Raw genomic sequence first — 18,946 nt, forward strand, 5'->3', positions numbered from 1 at the left:
GTTACCCTTCCTGACTTTCCGCATTAGGGGCTAAAAGGACTGGTCGGCTCGGAGTCAATTACGTATGTGAGTGGGGCATACATGTGAATCTGCAGCATGGTATCTCAGTGGGTTAGCAATAGAAAACCCACATAAGTCGGGACCAGTGCAAGCAGCCACACACACGTCGTTAAACGAGTGAACGAATCTAAAACGCTAGTCTAAGTCCCATTTTCCCGCCTCAAGTATTCATCAGCAAATGCTGTACAGGTGCGTTCCTCATCCCCTACTGGATCATGCAGCTGTTTGTGGGGATGCCTCTGTTCTTCATGGAGCTGTCATTCGGCCAGTTCGCCAGTCTTGGCCCCATCACCGTCTGGAAGGTCAACCCTCTGTTTAAAGGTAGTATCACTGCTAACTCATTGTATGGACCCGTTTCACAAAGCAATCGATCACTTTGTACAACTGGGCTCAGGCCTGTATTTTGGAGTTCTTCAATTATACTGTTATGTAATGTAATATGTATCCTACTTCTTATGTCTTATGTAGTCCGTTGACACATGCAGCCTACTTCTTATGTAATCTGTTGGTATATGTAGCCCACTTCTCATATAGTCTGTAGGCATGTGTAGCCTACTTCTTATGTAGTCTGTTGGCATATGTAGCCTACTTCTTATGTAGTCTGTAGGAATATGCAGCCTACTTCTTATGTAGTCTGTTGGCATATGCAGCCTTCTTCTTATGCAGTCTGTAGGCATGTGTAGCCTACTTCTCATATAGTCTGTAGGCATGTGTAGCCTACTTCTTATGTAGTCTGTTGGCATATGTAGTCTACTTCTTATGTAGTCTGTAGGCATGTGTAGCCTACTTCTTATGTAGTCTGTTGGCATATGTAGCCTACTTCTTATGTAGTCTGTAGGAATATGCAGCCTACTTCTTATGTAGTCTGTTGGCATATGCAGCCTTCTTCTTATGCAGTCTGTAGGCATATGCAGCCTTCTTCTTATGCAGTCTGTAGGCATGTGTAGCCTACTTCTTATGGTGTCTGTGGGCACATGCAGCCTACTTCTTATGTAGTCTGTTGGTTTATGTAACACACTTCCTACGTCGTCTGTGTTGTCTCAAGGTATAATTAAGGTACTTTACGTGTTCTTTGTGTGTTATCAAGATAGTAGGTATGTGTAGCGTACTTCATATAAAGTATGTGTTGTCTGTCTGAATATAAATCATACATGTACATGCATACTGTTTTATCAGGATGGGTGTTACATGTAAAGTAATTGCCATATAGTTTGTGTTATTAAGATGATAGGCATATGTAGCACGCTTCCCATGCTGGCTGTGATATTATTATCGAAGGTATCTGTGACGTCCTTCACTGCAGGGCTCGGCTACAGCATGGTGATCGTGTCGGGTCTCATCGGCGTCTACTACAACGTCATCATCGGCTGGTGCTTCTTCTACTTCTTCTCCTCGATGCAGGGAACGTTGCCCTGGTCTCACTGCAACAATGAATGGAACAGCCCCAACTGCATCGTAGACAGCCGGGCCGCAAACAACTCTAATGCCACCCTCAATATAAGTAGGTACCCACCCTTGTCATTATCAATTTGTACCGTTCACCATTGTCTGGGGTAGGAACCACCTTATCAGTGTCAGAAGGTAGAGTTTAACCATTGTCTGGGGTAGGAACCACCTTGTCAGTGTCAGAAGGTAGAGTTTTACCATTGCCTGGGGTAGGAACCACCTTTTCAATGTCAGACGGTAGAGTTTAACCATTGATTGGGGTAGGAACCACCTTGTCAATGTCAGAAGGTAGAGTTTAACCATTAATTGGGGTAGGAACCACTTTGTCAGTAGGTACAGTTTAACCATTGTCTGGTGTAGTAACAACCTTGTCAGTGTCAGAAGGTAGAGGTTAACCATTGTCTGGTGTAGGAACCACCTTGTCAGTGTAAGAAGGTAGAGTTTAACCATTGCCCGGGGTAGTAACAACCTTGTCAGTGTCAGAAGGCAGAATTAAACCATTTTTTGGGGTAGGAACAATCTTGTCAGTGTAAGAAGGTATAGTTTAACCATTGTCTGGTGTAGGAACAATCTTGTCAGTGTCCGAAGGTAGAGTTTAACCATTGTCTGGGGTAGGAACAATCTTGTCAGTGTCAGGAGGTAGAGTTTAACCATTGCCTGGTGTAGGAACCACCTTGTCAGTGTCAGAAGGTAGAGTTTAGCCATTGTCTGGGGTAGGAACAATCTTGTCAGTGTCAGAAGGTAGAGTTTAACCATTGTCTGGGGTAGGAACAATCTTGTCAGTGTCAGAAGGTAGAGTTTAACCATTGTCTGGTGTAGGAACAACCTTATCAGTGTCAGAGGGCAGAGTTTAACCATTGTCTGGTGTAGGAACCACCTTGTCTGTGTCAGAAGGCAGAGTATAACCATTGTCTGGGGTAGGAACAATCTTGTCAGTGTCAGAAGGTAGAGTTTAACCATTGTCTGGTGTAGTAACAACCTTGTCAGTGTCAGAAGGCAGAGTTTAACCATTGTCTGGGGTAGGAACCACCTTGACAGTGTCAGAGGGCAGAGTTTAACCATTGTCTGGTGTAGGAACCACCTTGTCAGTGTCAGTAGGTGGAGTTTAACCATTGTCTGGCGGTACATTCATGTAGCACTGTCTGTGTGTAGAATACAATCATACTTACAGAAAACACCGTTTAGTCACAATGGTTGTATAGCATTGGTGTCATGTTTCTTCCACAGCGATGTACAACACAACCATCTCAGCCAGCGAGGACTACTTTCTGTGAGTATGTCCCTGCACCGATGTGCGGCAAATCTTATTAATCGAACATGCGTCAATATCTGTTCCACGTTCAAAGACTACGTGCTCTACGTGCTCTGAAACATGATGAAATCTAATTACCGTATTCGACGTAATAAGCGCCTAGGGCGCTCTCAAAATTAGAAATAGGGAGCTCTTATTAGAATGTTATTTTGTTGAAAAAAATATATTTGTTGTTGAGTTGAAAGATAAATTTCGTGGTTTATGCTGACAGCCTGAAATGTTTATGTACGACAGATATATTTTTCCAGAATTAAATGCCCATAATTAAGGGTGCATATAACACACGAGTGCGTATTATACGCGAATAAATAAGTCGTGTGTACGTTGATCAATCGGAAGGGGTGCTAATTGGGATTGTTCACTAGCCAATATCTTAGCAAATGTCGCCGTGGGCGCTTATTAGAGCGGGGCGCTTATTACGTCGAATAAGGTAAGTAACATATACACAAAATACTGTGTCGGTGGACAATGAAGTGTAACCGATTTAGGTAAAGTTCGGGGAGGAAAGTTGATCATTCTGAATATGTTATACTGATTCTATAGAATCATAAACCAACTGCTACAATGGTTGAAATTCGGCTATCAAAAGTTTGTTGATAAATAAATCAGCTTCGTTTTTTGTCATCATTTCTGCAGTCTGTTAGCCCAGCATTGGAAGGTGGCATATTGATTTCCAAGAAACGACTTATTTGAGTCCAAGTAGAGTCTCATATGCAAAGGGTTGCGATGGAATCAAATATATATATTCGGCCGAAGCCTCGCCCAATGTTTTTTCGGCTTACCTAATATGACACCGTATATGACACCTAAAACACCATAACTAATATTATGCCATACCCGCATCTCTACTACAACTATCATTATTGCGACGGGGGCACGGGCGGCCCAGTCGTTTAAGGCGCCGCGATTCCCTGTGCAGAGTTGCGTCCCCTGGCGTACGCCAGAAATCTATGATTGTGGGTTCGAATCCCGGTTTGCCCCGATTATGTTTTTAGGTTTGTCAGCACCATAACCGTGCTCGTGGGTTTCACCAAAGTGGTAAACGTCTGAGACCTGCATCACTTCGGGCTTTCCTTCCACATTAAGCTGACATGCCGTGATATAACTGGAATACTGTTAAAAGGGGCGTTAAAGCCAACTCACTCACTCACCCATCGTTGCCTGCATATGTCCTACATTTGGCAGTATCATGACAACAGGGGTTATCTCTTGCACAGTGTCTAATACCCTGACACCCGGTGTTTTAGGAATTACGTGCTGAAGATGTCTGACGGGTTGGAGAACATGGGTGGCCTCAACTGGCGCCTTAGTTTGTGCCTGCTGTTGGCGTGGTTTGTTGTCTTCGGAGTACTCATCAAGGGAATCAAGTCACTAGGGAAGGTAGCTGCATATATATGATATACGAACACTTATCGTGAGACCCGTGAACATCCGGGGTAGAATTGGTCTTCAGCAACCCATGCTTGCTGTAAAAGTCAACTGTGCTTCTCGTAAGAAGCGACTAACGGGTGGTCATGTCATGATGCATATCATCGTATCCCAAATGCGTGGATCGATGCACATGATGTCCATCACTGAATTGTCTGTTCCAGACTCGATTATTTACAGACCGCCGTCATATAGCTGGAATATTGCTGAGTGCGGCGTTAAACAACAAACAAACAAACAAACAAACAAAGATACATGGATTCAAACAGTATGCTACTATTATAGGAATGACTATACTGTTTCGTGGTATCTGTGTCTTATACCTGTAAAACTAGGGACCACGGAGTCTTGATTTAACCTTTTTACGAGACGAGTTGGTGTCGAAATTAGTGTTACTTGAGGCCCTGTCATCACTACGTTACAACCTCTTCTATGATATATTAAAGAAAAGAAATTCAGGTCAACGCAGGCTCATGTTATAATATTGCATTCAACCCTGGACTATTCCCTGTCCTAGCCTGACCGTGACTGGTGTGTTCCCTGTCCTAGCCTGACTATGACTGGCGTGTTCCCTGTCCTAGCCTGACTATGACTGGCGTGTTCCCTGTCCTAGCCTGACTATAACTGGTGTGTTCCCTGTCCTAGCCTGACTATGACTGGTGTGTTCCCTGTCCTAGCCTGACTATGACTGGTGTGTTCCCTGTCCTAGCCTGACTGTGACTGGTGTGTTCCCTGTCCTAGCCTGACTGTGACTGGCGTGTTCCCTGTCCTAGCCTGACTGTGACTGGTGTGTTCCCTGTCCTAGCCTTACTGTGACTGGCGTGTTCCCTGTCCTAGCCTGACTGTGACTGGTGTGGTCCCTGTCCTAGCCTTACTGTGACTGGCGTGTTCCCTGTCCTAGCCTGACTGTGACTGGTGTGTTCCCTGTCCTAGCCTGACTATGACTGGTGTGTTCCCTGTCCTAGCCTGACTATGACTGGTGTGTTCCCTGTCCTAGCCTGACTATGACTGGTGTGTTCCCTGTCCTAGCCTGACTGTGACTGGTGTGTTCCCTGTCCTAGCCTGACTGTGACTGGCGTGTTCCCTGTCCTAGCCTGACTGTGACTGGTGTGTTCCCTGTCCTAGCCTTACTGTGACTGGCGTGTTCCCTGTCCTAGCCTGACTGTGACTGGTGTGGTCCCTGTCCTAGCCTTACTGTGACTGGCGTGTTCCCTGTCCTAGCCTGACTGTGACTGGTGTGTTCCCTGTCCTAGCCTGACTATGACTGGTGTGTTCCCTGTCCTAGCCTGACTATGACTGGTGTGTTCCCTGTCCTAGCCTGACTGTGACTGGTGTGTTCCCTGTCCTAGCCTGACTGTGACTGGTGTGTTCCCTGTCCTAGCCTGTCTATGACTGGTGTGTTCCCTGTCCTAGCCTGTCTATGACTGGGGTGTTCCCTGTCCTAGCCTGACAATGACTGGTGTGTTCCCTGTCCTAGCCTGACTGTGACTAGTGTGTTCCCTGTCCTAGCCTGACTATGACTGGTGTGCTCCCTGTCCTAGCCTGACTGTGACTGGTGTGTTCCCTGTCCTAGCCTGACCCTGACTCGTATGTTCCCTGTCCTAGCCTGACTGTGACTGGTGTGTTCCCTGTCCTAGCCTGACTATGACTGGTGTGTTCCCTGTCCTAGCCTGACTGTGACTGGTGTGTTCCCTGTCCTAGCCTGACTATGACTGGTGTGTTCCCTGTCCTAGCCTGACTATGACTGGTGTGTTCCCTGTCCTAGCCTGACTGTGACTGCTGTGTTCCCTGTCCTAGCCTGACTGTGACTGGTGTGTTCCCTGTCCTAGCCTGACTGTGACTGGTGTGTTCCCTGTCCTAGCCTCACTATGACTGGGGTGTTCCCTGTCCTAACCTGACTGAGAATGGTGTGTTCCCTGTCCTAGCCTGACTGTGACTGGTGTGTTCCCTGTCCTAGCCTGTCTATGACTGGTATGTTCCCTGTCCTAGCCTGACTATGACTGGTGTGTTCCCTGTCCTAACCTGACTGAGAATGGTGTGTTCCCTGTCCTAGCCTGACTATGACTGGTGTGTTCCCTGTCTAGCCTGACTATGACTGGTGTGTTCCCTGTCCTAGCCTGACTATGACTGGCGTGTTCCCTGTCCTAGCCTGACTATGACTGGCGTGTTCCCTGTCCTAGCCTGACTGTGACTGGCGTGTTCCCTCTCCTAGCCTGACTGTGACTAGTGTGTTCCCTGTCCTAGCCTGACTGTGACTAGTGTGTTCCCTGTCCTAGCCTGACTGAGAATGGTGTATGTTGCAGGTCGTCTACTTCACCGCCACCTTCCCCTACCTTCTGCTGACGGCGCTGCTCATCCGGGGTGCAACACTAGATGGCGCCTCAGATGGCATCAAGTTCTACCTGACGCCCGACTGGAGCCGGCTGGCCGACTCAGAGGTGACGATGCTTTAGGTTATATTTGTGGTTCACAAATCAGAAAAGTTTCCATCGTCACTCACACGAATAACTATGAAGGGGGTGGAACAGATTCCACATGAAACAGACGCCACCAAAGACCATTAGATATCCTGGAGGCAGGGGGAAAGGGATTTAATCGAAAATATAAGCCACAGAAAATGCTTGAAAATATAATTATGCTTCAGACCGACGAAAAATTGAAATTGTCTGCCACCAAAATAACATTATGCGAGAAATGAATTAGGCTGATACTTCTCCTAAAAACCCAGCTGTGAACAGGGGAAAACTATTCTGTCTCAATACAGATCCCTCCCATCCTCCCCAATCACCCCCCATCCCCCCCCCCCCCCCCCACCCCCCCCACCCCCGACCCACCCACACACACACACTTAAAGAAAGGGAAGAAAATGAAGAAAAAGGCTCAGTAATTTATGTTTGGTCAGATTGAGCACCATTGTTCATCTTCATCCTCTGACTATGGCTGCTTCCAGGTGTGGAGTGACGCAGCCACTCAGGTGTTCTACTCCCTTAGTGCGTGTTCCGGGGGCCTGGTACTCATGGCCAGCTTCAACAAGTTTGACAACAATTGCTTGAGGTATGCCTCTAGTATCCCTGTGGGTTCGAATCCCGTATTCGTCCCGATAATGATCCTTTATTTGTCCACATGATTGGGTCTACCAACTGAGATGCGTGGGCTCCCTTCCTCATTGTAACTGTTCCACGTAGTAATGCCCAACTCTCTAGTTGTTATGGTGTTCATTTCGTTCACTTGACAACCGTTTTTTTTCAATCCTAGGGACGCCTTGATTGTTCCTCTCGTGGACTGTCTCACGAGCTTCTTCTCTGGATTTGTGGTGTTCACTGTGCTGGGGTTCATGGCGTACAACAAACAGGTCAGCGTAGCCGATGTTGCCGCGGGAGGTAGGTGTTGCTTCAGGCAATGGATGTTGCTGTAGGTTAGTGTTCTCTACTTGTATGGTAGGTGTTCGCTAAAGGTGAAGCAAATGAATAAAATATATGAAGTGCCAGAAACCTATGATTGTGGGTTCGAATCCCGATTCGCCCCGATTATGTTTCTAGGTTTGTCAGCACCATACCCGTGCTCGTGGGTTTTACCGAAGTGGTAAACGTCTGAGACCTGCATCACTTCAGGCTTTCCTCCCACATTAAGCTGACACGCCCTGATATAACTGGAATACTGTTCAAAAACCGAACTTTACAATTACCAGTTTCTTCGTTAACTCTTTAGAGGTATACTCAGACTTAATTATTATCAGTGAGTTTATTTGCGAAATAGACCTTTTGATAAGGGTGCTGCTACCTTTCTCAAAAAGGCCTCTCATTGCCGTACTTTGTGAGCGTCTCCCTACATTGTTCATGAAGTGAAATTTCCAGGATGTAATATTACATCTGTTATGCAAAGGCGAGAAACGTGAAGCCCAGTGGTCAAAGGCTGTATCATTCACAGTCAAGTCGCGTTAATCCGACGCTCGTTAATCCGACAGTCGGCTTTATCCGACACTAGTGATAGGAACAGATTAAATCAGTGCTATTTAAACCCGTTGATCCGACAGACTCGCACTCCGACTCCGACACAGCTAATTTGCAACGAATTGCTGAAATCTCTCATTAATTTCGTTAATCCGACACAGTGTACTTTGAAGGCTTACGCCCCTTGGTAGCTGCAGGATCTGCCGGTCGTGACTATTTATTGACCTTGGGTTGTAATCACCAACCCACATAGGTTTAAACAAAGTGGTTGACGGTTGTGACCTTCGTCACTTTGTCCTAATCTCTTACATTAAGATGACGTCAAACATAACTCACTCACCCGTGACAACAAAATGTCAATGTCCACCACTTACATGTCAATGTCCACCACTTACTATTGGGTGTTAACTGCCAAACGTTTTCTTTGACAGGTCCTGGTCTGGCATTCGTGGCCTACCCAGAGGCTCTGGCCAGCATGCCGGCCCCCACCGTCTGGGCAATCCTGTTCTTCTTCATGATGGTTATCATCGGGTTCAGCTCTCAGGTCAGAACTGACTCTACAATGGGAAGGATCAAGGGGCCATTATACATGACATTGCACGGTATGAGTTATCATACCCAGACGGTGCTAAAACTATCGATCACTGGTTTGCCTGGTCGAGACTACTTACAGGCTTTCGTAACATATATTTAATATGAGTTCTAGCAGGTAAGGACCGCCTCAGTGGTCTAGTGGTAGAGCGTCCGCCCAGAGAGCGGAAGGTCCGGGGTTCGATCCCCGGCCGCGTCATACCAAAAGACGTTCAAAGATGGTACTTGTTGTTACCCTGTCTGACGCTCGGCATTAAGGGGCTAAAACAAGGATTGGTCGGCTCCGAATCAGTATACTGTGTCTGAGTGGGGTATTCATGTTAAACTGCGGCATGGTATCTCAGTGGGCTAGCACTATCAATCGGCATCAGTCCGGACTAGTACAAGCAGCCACACACACACGTGCATGCAAGTCGCTATATAAGTGCAATAATCTTGGACGCGACGTTAAACCCAATTTCACCTCACCTCTAGCAGGTAAGGGGTAATCAGAGTTGAATGACTTGTGACAAGCATGTCATGTTTATTACCTGATCTAACAAGTCTTAGATGATCTTATGACGAGTGATAATATTGGTGTTTTTTATCTGTTTCAGTTCTCCATCATAGAAACAATCATCTCGTCCATCTCTGACGAATACGACTGGATTCTCCGGAAAAGTTTCCGGAACTCCACCCTCTTTCGTGTGTCTCTTTGTGTCGCCTTCTATCTCATGGCTTTGCCTATGACTACAAACGTGAGTACAATAAACTACGGTTATAACGAACTCAAATGGACTACTTATTTAAGTTCGTTATAGCCGTAGTTCGTTATAAGCATACATACAACATCTATACAGCAAATGGCGGGGACAAAAAATAAGTTCGTTATAAACGTATTTTACTGTACTTGAAAAGTGCACAAGAAATATGGTCCACAGTCCTCTTCCCTCTAGAGATTGTCTGTGTCGTATTTTACCTGTGCATATGGCTATAAATATGAGTACTTGAAGAGTGCACATGAAATATGGTCCGTAGTGCTCTTCCCTCTAGAGATTGTCTGTGTCGTATTTTACCTGTGCATATGGCTATAAATGTGAGTACTTGAAGAGTGCACATGAAATATGGTCCACAGTCCTCTTCCTACTAGAAATTGTCTGTGTCGTATTTTACCTGAGCTCACCACCATAAACTATTCTGGCATAGTGCAAGTTGATGAGTAACAGAAGACCTCATTGTTGGTTATTGGAGACACACGCATAACAAAAACTTTGTCGAATGTATAATAATCCATTAAAGTAACAATCAAGTTACTGATATATTTCTCACTGTTTCATAAGTTTGTTTGTTTGTTGTTTAACGCCGTACTCAGAAATATTCCAGCTATATGACGGCGGTCTGTAAATAATGGAGTCTGGACCAGACAATCCAGTGATTGACATCATGAGCATCAAAACGATGACATGCATCAACCAAGTTGCCTCTCGCGACAAGCATAGTTGCCTTTTACGGCATGCATGGGTTGCTGAAGACCTATTTTCCACCTGTATCTTTACGGGTTGTTTGATAAGTAATTCAAAATGGCTTAAAACATAATATGAACAAAAATAAGCGGTTAGGCAATAATCCCTTTCAGTATCAGCTCCCTGGGGAGTATACAACCCAAGGTTAACAGTTCCATTACCATCTCATCCTATCTGGTACCATTTCACTGCTGGGTGAACAGAGGCATATATCGAACAAGGTCACTTAGGAGACACCACAGGTAAAAGTTGCTTAAATGTGGGGCAGGACCGAAACCCTGGGAACTCTCAGGAGTCAAGCTGCCAAACACGGTCACCCATCCACCTACTCTCCGCAGCCACCGTTGCTTAATTTCGCATGATTTGTGACCTGTGCGCTAAACACAGGACCACATGCGACCACAAAGCTGTATCAGACTACAGAGGCGTCGTGTTTACGTATTTTGGGGTTGTATGCTTAACAAAATACGTGTGGGATCATGACCTATCTCGATATACCGTACACATTTAGATGAACTCATTCTCACCACAAAAAAAAAAAAAAAAATTATTCATGGCCCCTTACATATTTTGTTCAGTATACAACCCCAAAATACGTAAACTTTAAACAAGACGGCTTTAATTGTATGGCATACAAGACGTTTTACCGAATGCTTATTGTGATATATGTTTTTGATATATAGGGCGGAATGTACCTCTTGGAGCTTGTAGACAGCACCGTCAGTGGCTTCCCGCTCCTATTTGTCGGCTTGCTGGAGTGTATGGCCATCAACTACGCCTACGGTAAATGCTTGTTTTGTGGACCTGAACACATACTCGTCTTCACATCATGTACCCTAAGAGATAACACTATCATTATTTAACCCTTCAGACAATATCCTAATAGGCCTGTCACCCTATTACCCTATACTGCTGAAGGTTCCTGACAATCTGGGAAGTAAATCAGTAACCAGCTCATCTTACAATGCACAAACGGTCACTTCTAAAACTGATTTTAGTTTTTACAAAACAGTTGTAATACCCAGCTTTTACAATTGACGTTTTATGTACTGGCCTTTTGGATATTAATATAATGTTGATTTTTTGTTGGTTAAAGGTCATTTTTAAATGAAAATTTCATTACGTGAATCGAACCTGCAACCTCACACATCATGCTAAGTTTTGTAACCTACTGTTTTCCCACTGAGCTACCAGGGCAGGTGAAGAAAATTTAAATTTTACATGTCATGACTCCAGTTGGTCCATGCTGCACGTTTTTTCTCTTGCACACTTTGATCGAATTCCTTTTATTCCGCGACACACTGTATTGTTTCTCTATAAGGTGTCTCGATGTTTTCTGATTTTAACTAGTATTTCTTGCATTTAAGTTTGGCTAAAATACGACACCGAGGTTTTGTTTGAAAATGTTACTCATCGGGCTTTTCCCTCGCTCGCGGCTTTACCATTCCAATTGAAACCCCCGAGTCGTGTTTTATTCTTTACATATCAACACTCAAACAGAACACTCTCACTATGTACTCCCAAAGAACCACACTTTAAATGTCCTCCCAAATACAACCGCATGTGTACTCCCAAAGACAACCGCATTTCTACTCCCCCAAACAACCTCTCCAATATCTACTCCTACAGAAACCCTAAATACTATAGTATCTTTCCCGTAAAAAAACTCTTCAGGATCTACAGCCAAAGACAATCCCATATCCTCTCCCAAAGTAAGTCTTTCAATATACACCTTGTCTCGTCTGTCAAAGTTCCACCATTGATGTAACAATTCGAAACGTCAAAGCCAAATAAATTTCTGCCGAAACAGATTCCATTTGTCGTAAAAGGTAAAGTAGTCATGAAAAATATATGAACGGGTCCTTGAAAATCAGTGATGACACCAGATTCTTGCGAAATAAATAGGGTAAGCATGTCCTTCTCTTCCGGCAGCTACCTTCACAATTTTGAAAAAAAGAGTAAGTGTGCCTTTGTTTCCTGACGCCGCACCCAGCATTACCCCCGCTATACCACGTCTGTCCGTAATAATCAAGTCTGGACCAGACAATCCAGAGTTCAGCATCATGAGCAATGACCCACGCCGTTGGGGTACGACGCAACGCTGGTAACCAAGTCGCCAAGCCTGACTACCCGATCCTTTAAAGTTAGAAAAAAAACAGCCGATAGGGCGAAGGAATTGTTTGTAAACACAATGGAATGGAATTCTCTGACTATGCGGTGTCTGCTGCAGGTTACAGTCGGTTCTCCGAGGACATCTCCATGATGCTGGGGAAACGTCCGTCCGTCTACTGGAGGTTCTGCTGGTGCTTCATGACCCCCGCAATGTTGTTTGTGAGTGTCTGCGTTAGATTATGGCGCCATCGTGTTGTTTGTGGGTGTCTGCGTTAGATTATGGCGCCATCGTGTTGTTTGTGAGTGTCTGCGTTAGATTATGGCCCCATCGTGTTGTGAGTGGGTGTCTGCGTTAGATAATGGCCCCATCGTGTTGTTTGTGGGTGTCTGCGTGAGATTATGGCGCCATCGTGTTGTTTGTGGGTGTCTGCGTTAGATTATGGTACCATCGTGTTGTTTGTGGGTGTTTGCGTTAGATTATGGCGCCATCGTGTTGTTTGTGGGTGTCTGCGTTAGATAATGGTACCATCGTGTTGTTTGTGGGTGTTTGCGTTAGATTATGGCGCCATCGTGTTGTTTGTGAGTGTCTGCGTTAGATTATGGCCCCATCGTGTTGTGAGTGGGTGTCTGCGTTAGATAATGGCCCCATCGTGTTGTTTGTGGGTGTCTGCGTGAGATTATGGCGCCATCGTGTTGTTTGTGAGTGTCTGCGTTAGATTATGGTACCATCGTGTTGTTTGTGGGTGTTTGCGATAGATTATGGCGCCATCGTGTTGTTTGTGGGTGTCTGCGTTAGATAATGGTACCATCGTGTTGTTTGTGGGTGTTTGCGTTAGATTATGGCGCCATCGTGTTGTTTGTGGGTGTTTGCGTTAGATTATGACGCCATCGTGTTGTTTGTGGGTGTCTGCGTTAGATTATGGCGCCACCGTGTTGTTTGTGGGTGTCTGCGTTAGATTATGGCGACATCGTGTTGTTTGTGAGTGTCTGCGTTAGATTATGGCGCCATCGTGTTGTTTGTGGGTGTCTGCTTTAGATTATGGCGCCATCGTGTTGTTTGTGGGTGTCTGCGTTAGATTATGGCGCCATCGTGTTGTTTGTGGGTGTCTGCGTTAGATTATGGCGCCATCGTGTTTTTCGTGAGTGTCTGCGTTAGATTATGGCGCCATCGTGTTGTTTGTGAGTGTCTGCGTTAGATTATGGCGCCATCGTGTTGTTTGTGGGTGTCTGCTTTAGATTATGGCGCCATCGTGTTGTTTGTGGGTGTCTGCGTTAGATTATGGCGCCATCGTGTTGTTTGTGGGTGTCTGCGTTAGATTGTGGCGACATCGTGTTGTTTGTGGGTGTCTGCGTGAGATTATGGCGCCATCGTGTTGTTTGTGAGTGTCTGCGTTAGATTGTGGCGACATCGTGTTGTTTGTGAGTGTCTGCGTGAGATTATGGCGCCATCGTGTTGTTTGTGGGTGTCTGCGTGAGATTGTGGCGACATCGTGTTGTTTGTGAGTGTCTGCGTGAGATTATGGCGCCATCGTGTTGTTTGTGGGTGTCTGCGTTAGATTATGGCGATCGTGTTGTTTGTGGGTGTCTGCGTTAGATTATGGCGCCATCGTGTTGTTTGTGGGTGTCTGCGTTAGATTATGGCGCCATCGTGTTGTTTGTGAGTGTCTGCGTTAGATTATGGCGATCGTGTTGTTTGTGGGTGTCTGCTTTAGATAATGGCGATCGTGTTGTTTGTGGGTGTCTGCGTTAGATTATGGCGCCATCGTGTTGTTTGTGGGTGTCTGCTTTAGATTATGGCGACATCGTGTTGTTTGTGGGTGTCTGCGTTAGATTATGGCGCCATCGTGTTGTTTGTGAGTGTCTGCGTTAGATTATGGCGATCGTGTTGTTTGTGGGTGTCTGCTTTAGATAATGGCGATCGTGTTGTTTGTGGGTGTCTGCGTTAGATTATGGCGCCATCGTGTTGTTTGTGGGTGTCTGCTTTAGATTATGGCGCCATCGTGTTGTTAGTGGGTGTCTGCGTGAGATTATGGCGCCATCGTGTTGTTTGTAGGTGTCTGCTTTAGATTATGGCGCCATCGTGTTGTTTGTGGGTGTCTGCGTTAGATTATGGCGCCATCGTGTTGTTAGTGGGTGTCTGCGTGAGATTATGGCGCCATCGTGTTGTTTGTAGGTGTCTGCGTGAGATTATGGCGCCATCGTGTTGTTAGTGGGTGTCTGCGTGAGATTATGGCGCCATCGTGTTGTTTGTAGGTGTCTGCTTTAGATTATGGCGCCATCGTGTTGTTAGTGGGTGTCTGCGTGAGATTATGGCGCCATCGTGTTGTTTGTAGGTGTCTGCTTTAGATTATGGCGCCATCGTGTTGTTTGTGGGTGTCTGCGTTAGATTATGGCGCCATCGTGTTGTTAGTGGGTGTCTGCGTGAGATTATGGCGCCATCGTGTTGTTTGTAGGTGTCTGCTTTAGATTATGGCGCCATCGTGTTGTTAGTGGGTGTCTGCGTGAGATTATGGCGCCATCGTGTTGTTTGTAGGTGTCTGCTTTAGATTATGGCGCCATCGTGTTGTTTGTGGGTGTCTGCGTTAGATTATGGCGCCATCGTGTTGTTTGTGAGTGTCTGCGTTAGATTGTGGCGACATCGTGTTGTTTGTGGGTGTCTGCGTGAGATTATGGCGACATCGTGTTGTTTGAGAGTGTCTGCGTTAAATTATGGCGCCATCGTGTTGTTTGAGAGTGTCTGCGTTAAATTATGGCGCCATCGTGTTGGGTGTCTGCGTTAGATTGTGACCCCGCCATGTTGTTTGTGAGTGTCTGCGTTAAATTGTGACCCCGTCATGTTGTTTGTGAGAGTCTGCGTTAGACGGTGATCCCGCCGAGTTGTTTGTGAGAGTCTGAGTTAAATTGTGACTCTGCCATATAGTTTGTGAGACTCAGCGTTAAATTGTGACTCCGCCATGTTGTTGGAGGGTGTCTGCGTTAGATTGTTACCCCGTCATGTTGTTTTTGATTGTCTGCGTTGTACAATGACTCCCGCCATGTTGTATGTGTCTGCATTAACTGTGACAACCGCCATGTTGTCTGCATTAACTGTGACAACCGCCATGTTGTCTGCATTAACTGTGACAACCGCCATGTTGTCTGCATTAACTGTGACAACCGCCATGTTGTCTGCGTTAACTCACGCCATGTTGTTTTTGTCTGTGAGTATGGCACCTTCCTCCTGCCCATCGTGTTTGAGCGTTAGATTATGTTATATCCTGTAAACCCAATGTTGCAATGTTGCAGTGATAGTGTTCAAGTGTATCCAGTACACCCTATGTTGCAGACAGTGATAGTGTTCAAGTGTATCCAGTACACCCTATGTTGCAGACAGTGGTAGTGTTCAAGTCTATCCAGTACACCCTATGTTGCAGACAGTGATAGTGTTCAAGTCTATCCAATACACCCTATGTTGCAGACAGTGGTAGTGTTCAAGTCTATCCAGTACACCCTATGTTGCAGACAGTGATAGTGTTCAAGTCTATCCAATACACCCTATGTTGCAGACAGTGATAGTGTTCAAGTCTATCCAGTACACCCTATGTTGCAGACAGTGATAGTGTTCAAGTCTATCCAGTACACCCTATGTTGCAGACAGTGATAGTGTTCAAGTCTATCCAGTACACCCTATGTTGCAGACAGTGATAGTGTTCAAGTCTATCCAGTACACCCTATGTTGCAGACAGTGGTAGTGTTCAAGTCTATCCAGTACACCCTATGTTGCAGACAGTGATAGTGTTCAAGTCTATCCAGTACAAGCCACTGACTTACGGCGACTACGTCTATCCGGACTGGGCGCAGGCTTTGAGCTGGCTTGTGGCTCTCTTCCCCATCGGCGCTATCCCCGGATGGTTTCTCTTCTACTTTCTTCGGAACGGCGGCTGGGATGTAAGTATCAAGGTTACATACCTGGGCCGGGTTGTTGAAAATCCAGTTAAGTGTTAACCAGCCGTTAAGTCAGTGTTAACTCTCCGTTAAATTTAACCAAATGGTTATGTTGTTTCCCAAAGTATGGTTAACTTTAACGACTGGTTAAACACCCTTTAAAAAGTTAAACAGAAGCTATTCCGAGCTGTTAATTTTGCATTAATGAACTACACAGACAGTGAACTTCGTGATAGGTACAGACTTGGGCGGGAATCTACTACAACTGTCTACTTAACCAGGACAAAATCAAGATCTAATACCCATCGGAACATGGTCGGCATCTTGATATCAGTACCACTGTTATATATAATTTGCTTGTTTGTTGTTTATCGCCACACTAAGCAATATTCCAGCTATATGAGGGCAGCCTGTAAATACTCGAGTCTGGTCCCGACAGTCCAGTGATTGATATTATGAGTAACAATCCAAGTCGAGGTACGCTATCAACCAATTCACAGACCCTGACCAGCCGATCCATCAAGTCGCATCTTAAGACCAGGGCCCACTTGCACAAAGCGATTTTAGCGCTACGACTATTTTAAGTCATTGTTAGAGTATGGGCGTTACGATAATCGTAGCGATAAGATCGCTTTGTGCAAGTGCGCCAAGCATAGGTTGCTGGGGACCTATTCTAATCCGGAGGGGAGGGGACGTGAAATTGGGTTTAACGTCGCGTTCAAGATTCTTGCTCTTATACAGCGACGTGCATGGTGTGTGTGTGTGTGTGTGTGTGTGTGTGTGTGTGTGTGTGTGTGTGTGTGTGTGTGTGTGTGTGTGTGTGTGTGTGTGTGTGTGTGTGTGTGTGTGTGTGTGTGTGCTTGTGCCAGTTCGGACTAATGCCGAGTTCATAGTGCTAGCCCTCGCCGCAGTTTCACATGAATACCCCACTCAGACACAGTAGACTCCTAGCCGACCAGTCCTTGTTTTAGCCCCTTTATGCCGAGCGCCAGACAGGGTAACAACAAGTATCATCTTTTTGAACGTCTTTTGGTATGAAGCGGCCGGGGATCGAACCCCTGATCTTCCGCTCTCCGGGCATACGCTCTACAACTAGACCACGGATGCGGTATATTCGTACCAGGATTCTCCACAGTTGGACCCGTGAAAATTCGGGTCAGAATTCATCTTCAGCAACCCATGCTTGTCGTAAAAGGCGACCATGCTGGTCCGGATCAGGTGGTCAGGCTCTTTGACTCTTATCCAAGTTGTGCTGGTCGATGCTCATAATGTCAGTCACTAGGTTGTCTGGTCCTGACTCCTGTCCTGATTATTCACAAATCGCCTTCATATTGCTGTAATATGGCTGAGTGCGGCGTTAAACAGCAAACAAACAAACGAAAAATATATAATGACTTGACCAACTTGGCCTTTCCAGCAATATTGTAACATTGCACATTCGGCGACTGGAAACATATTCATAACAAATGCTTTTATTTGATTTTCACCCCTTCAGAACATGTTTGCGTTTTACATCTGACGTGTGACGTTTACGATGTTGCAGCTGATGAAGCAGCTGTCTATCCCACTCCCAGGATGGGGCCCTGCTCTTGAACAGAACCGGAAGTTCCGGTACGCAGGAACACGTGAGCTTGCGCAGATCGAGATCCGGAAAGACACTGATGACGAGAGGGACGTAAGTCGCGAAATGGACGGGTACGATCCGAAGACTGGTGGTCAGGAAAGACTCAGGTTTGACAAGAAGGATGCTGGACAGGACAATCTGGGGTATACCAAGGAGGACGAGCCCCCGTCTTACCAGGAGACATTCACCAAGATGTAAGGGATGCCCCACCATGTTATCGGGGTTGCTGAACTTTTTGAATACCAGCTGAATGACTTTCTGGATAAAAGCTGAATGGACGTGGACATTGTAGATTGCGTTTGCCATTAAGCCAGCCTCCGACAGGGGGATATATAGCAGTGTTGCGCCTCTAAAGAACGACCACCTTATTCTTGATTCTTCTTTTTCTGAACTTTTTATAGCCATTTTTGTACAAACTTGTATTCACGTCTTATTGTTTTAATACCTTTGTAATGAGGAACTCTTCTACCAATTAACGATGTGACATCACAACATTTTAATTACGCGTGCATATATTACATATATATGTTTTGCTGTGTTTGCTTGGAATAATATGTTTTATAATAATGATTTGTTTTAAATAATTTCGTTTAGAATATGCTATGTGGACATTTACAGAAATATTTGTAACCAGCTCTTGCAAAAATGTATTTACGTCTTATTGCTGTAAATAGTATTATGATCATGTTGTATAACTTCACTGAAGAGGCCCCAGGGCTGTAGTACACCAAAATATATCAGAGTAATAAAGTCTATAGAGTGGCATCATAAATAAACATTGACAATTATTGCCAAATTACGCTGTAATAGTAATGTAACAGAGATTCAAATTTAAAGACACTGGAATGGACAAGGTAATATTCTCATATATGCTAATTTCTTTAATGATACATAGTCCAGACATACAAGAAGATAAATTATATTCATCCTCGACTGTATTTAAATTTCATAACAGACAAATTCGCTCTGTATCAATCAGAGGTTTATGCAAAAAAAC

General features: G+C 45.3%; 1 protein-coding gene across 1 annotated transcript in view; it reads left to right on the forward strand.

The window, feature by feature from the left end:
- Nucleotides 1–18,147, forward strand: part of LOC139453818 (sodium- and chloride-dependent glycine transporter 1-like) — a 39,200-nt gene extending 21,053 nt beyond the window's left edge. Inside the window, exons 3-15 of the mRNA XM_071235277.1 lie at nt 250–381; nt 1,364–1,561; nt 2,734–2,776; nt 4,066–4,198; nt 6,550–6,684; nt 7,197–7,300; nt 7,502–7,626; nt 8,628–8,740; nt 9,384–9,524; nt 10,973–11,072; nt 12,520–12,620; nt 16,167–16,328; nt 17,869–18,147. Coding sequence (XP_071091378.1) covers nt 250–381; nt 1,364–1,561; nt 2,734–2,776; nt 4,066–4,198; nt 6,550–6,684; nt 7,197–7,300; nt 7,502–7,626; nt 8,628–8,740; nt 9,384–9,524; nt 10,973–11,072; nt 12,520–12,620; nt 16,167–16,328; nt 17,869–18,147 — 1,766 coding nt within the window. The remainder of the gene's footprint in view (nt 1–249; nt 382–1,363; nt 1,562–2,733; nt 2,777–4,065; nt 4,199–6,549; nt 6,685–7,196; nt 7,301–7,501; nt 7,627–8,627; nt 8,741–9,383; nt 9,525–10,972; nt 11,073–12,519; nt 12,621–16,166; nt 16,329–17,868) is intronic.
- The last annotated feature ends 799 nt before the right edge of the window (nt 18,148–18,946 follow it).

This window comes from Haliotis cracherodii, unplaced genomic scaffold (assembly GCF_022045235.1).
Source record: "Haliotis cracherodii isolate W230 unplaced genomic scaffold, xgHalCrac1.p SCAF_10, whole genome shotgun sequence".
NCBI classification, from domain to species: Eukaryota; Metazoa; Mollusca; class Gastropoda; order Lepetellida; family Haliotidae; genus Haliotis; species Haliotis cracherodii.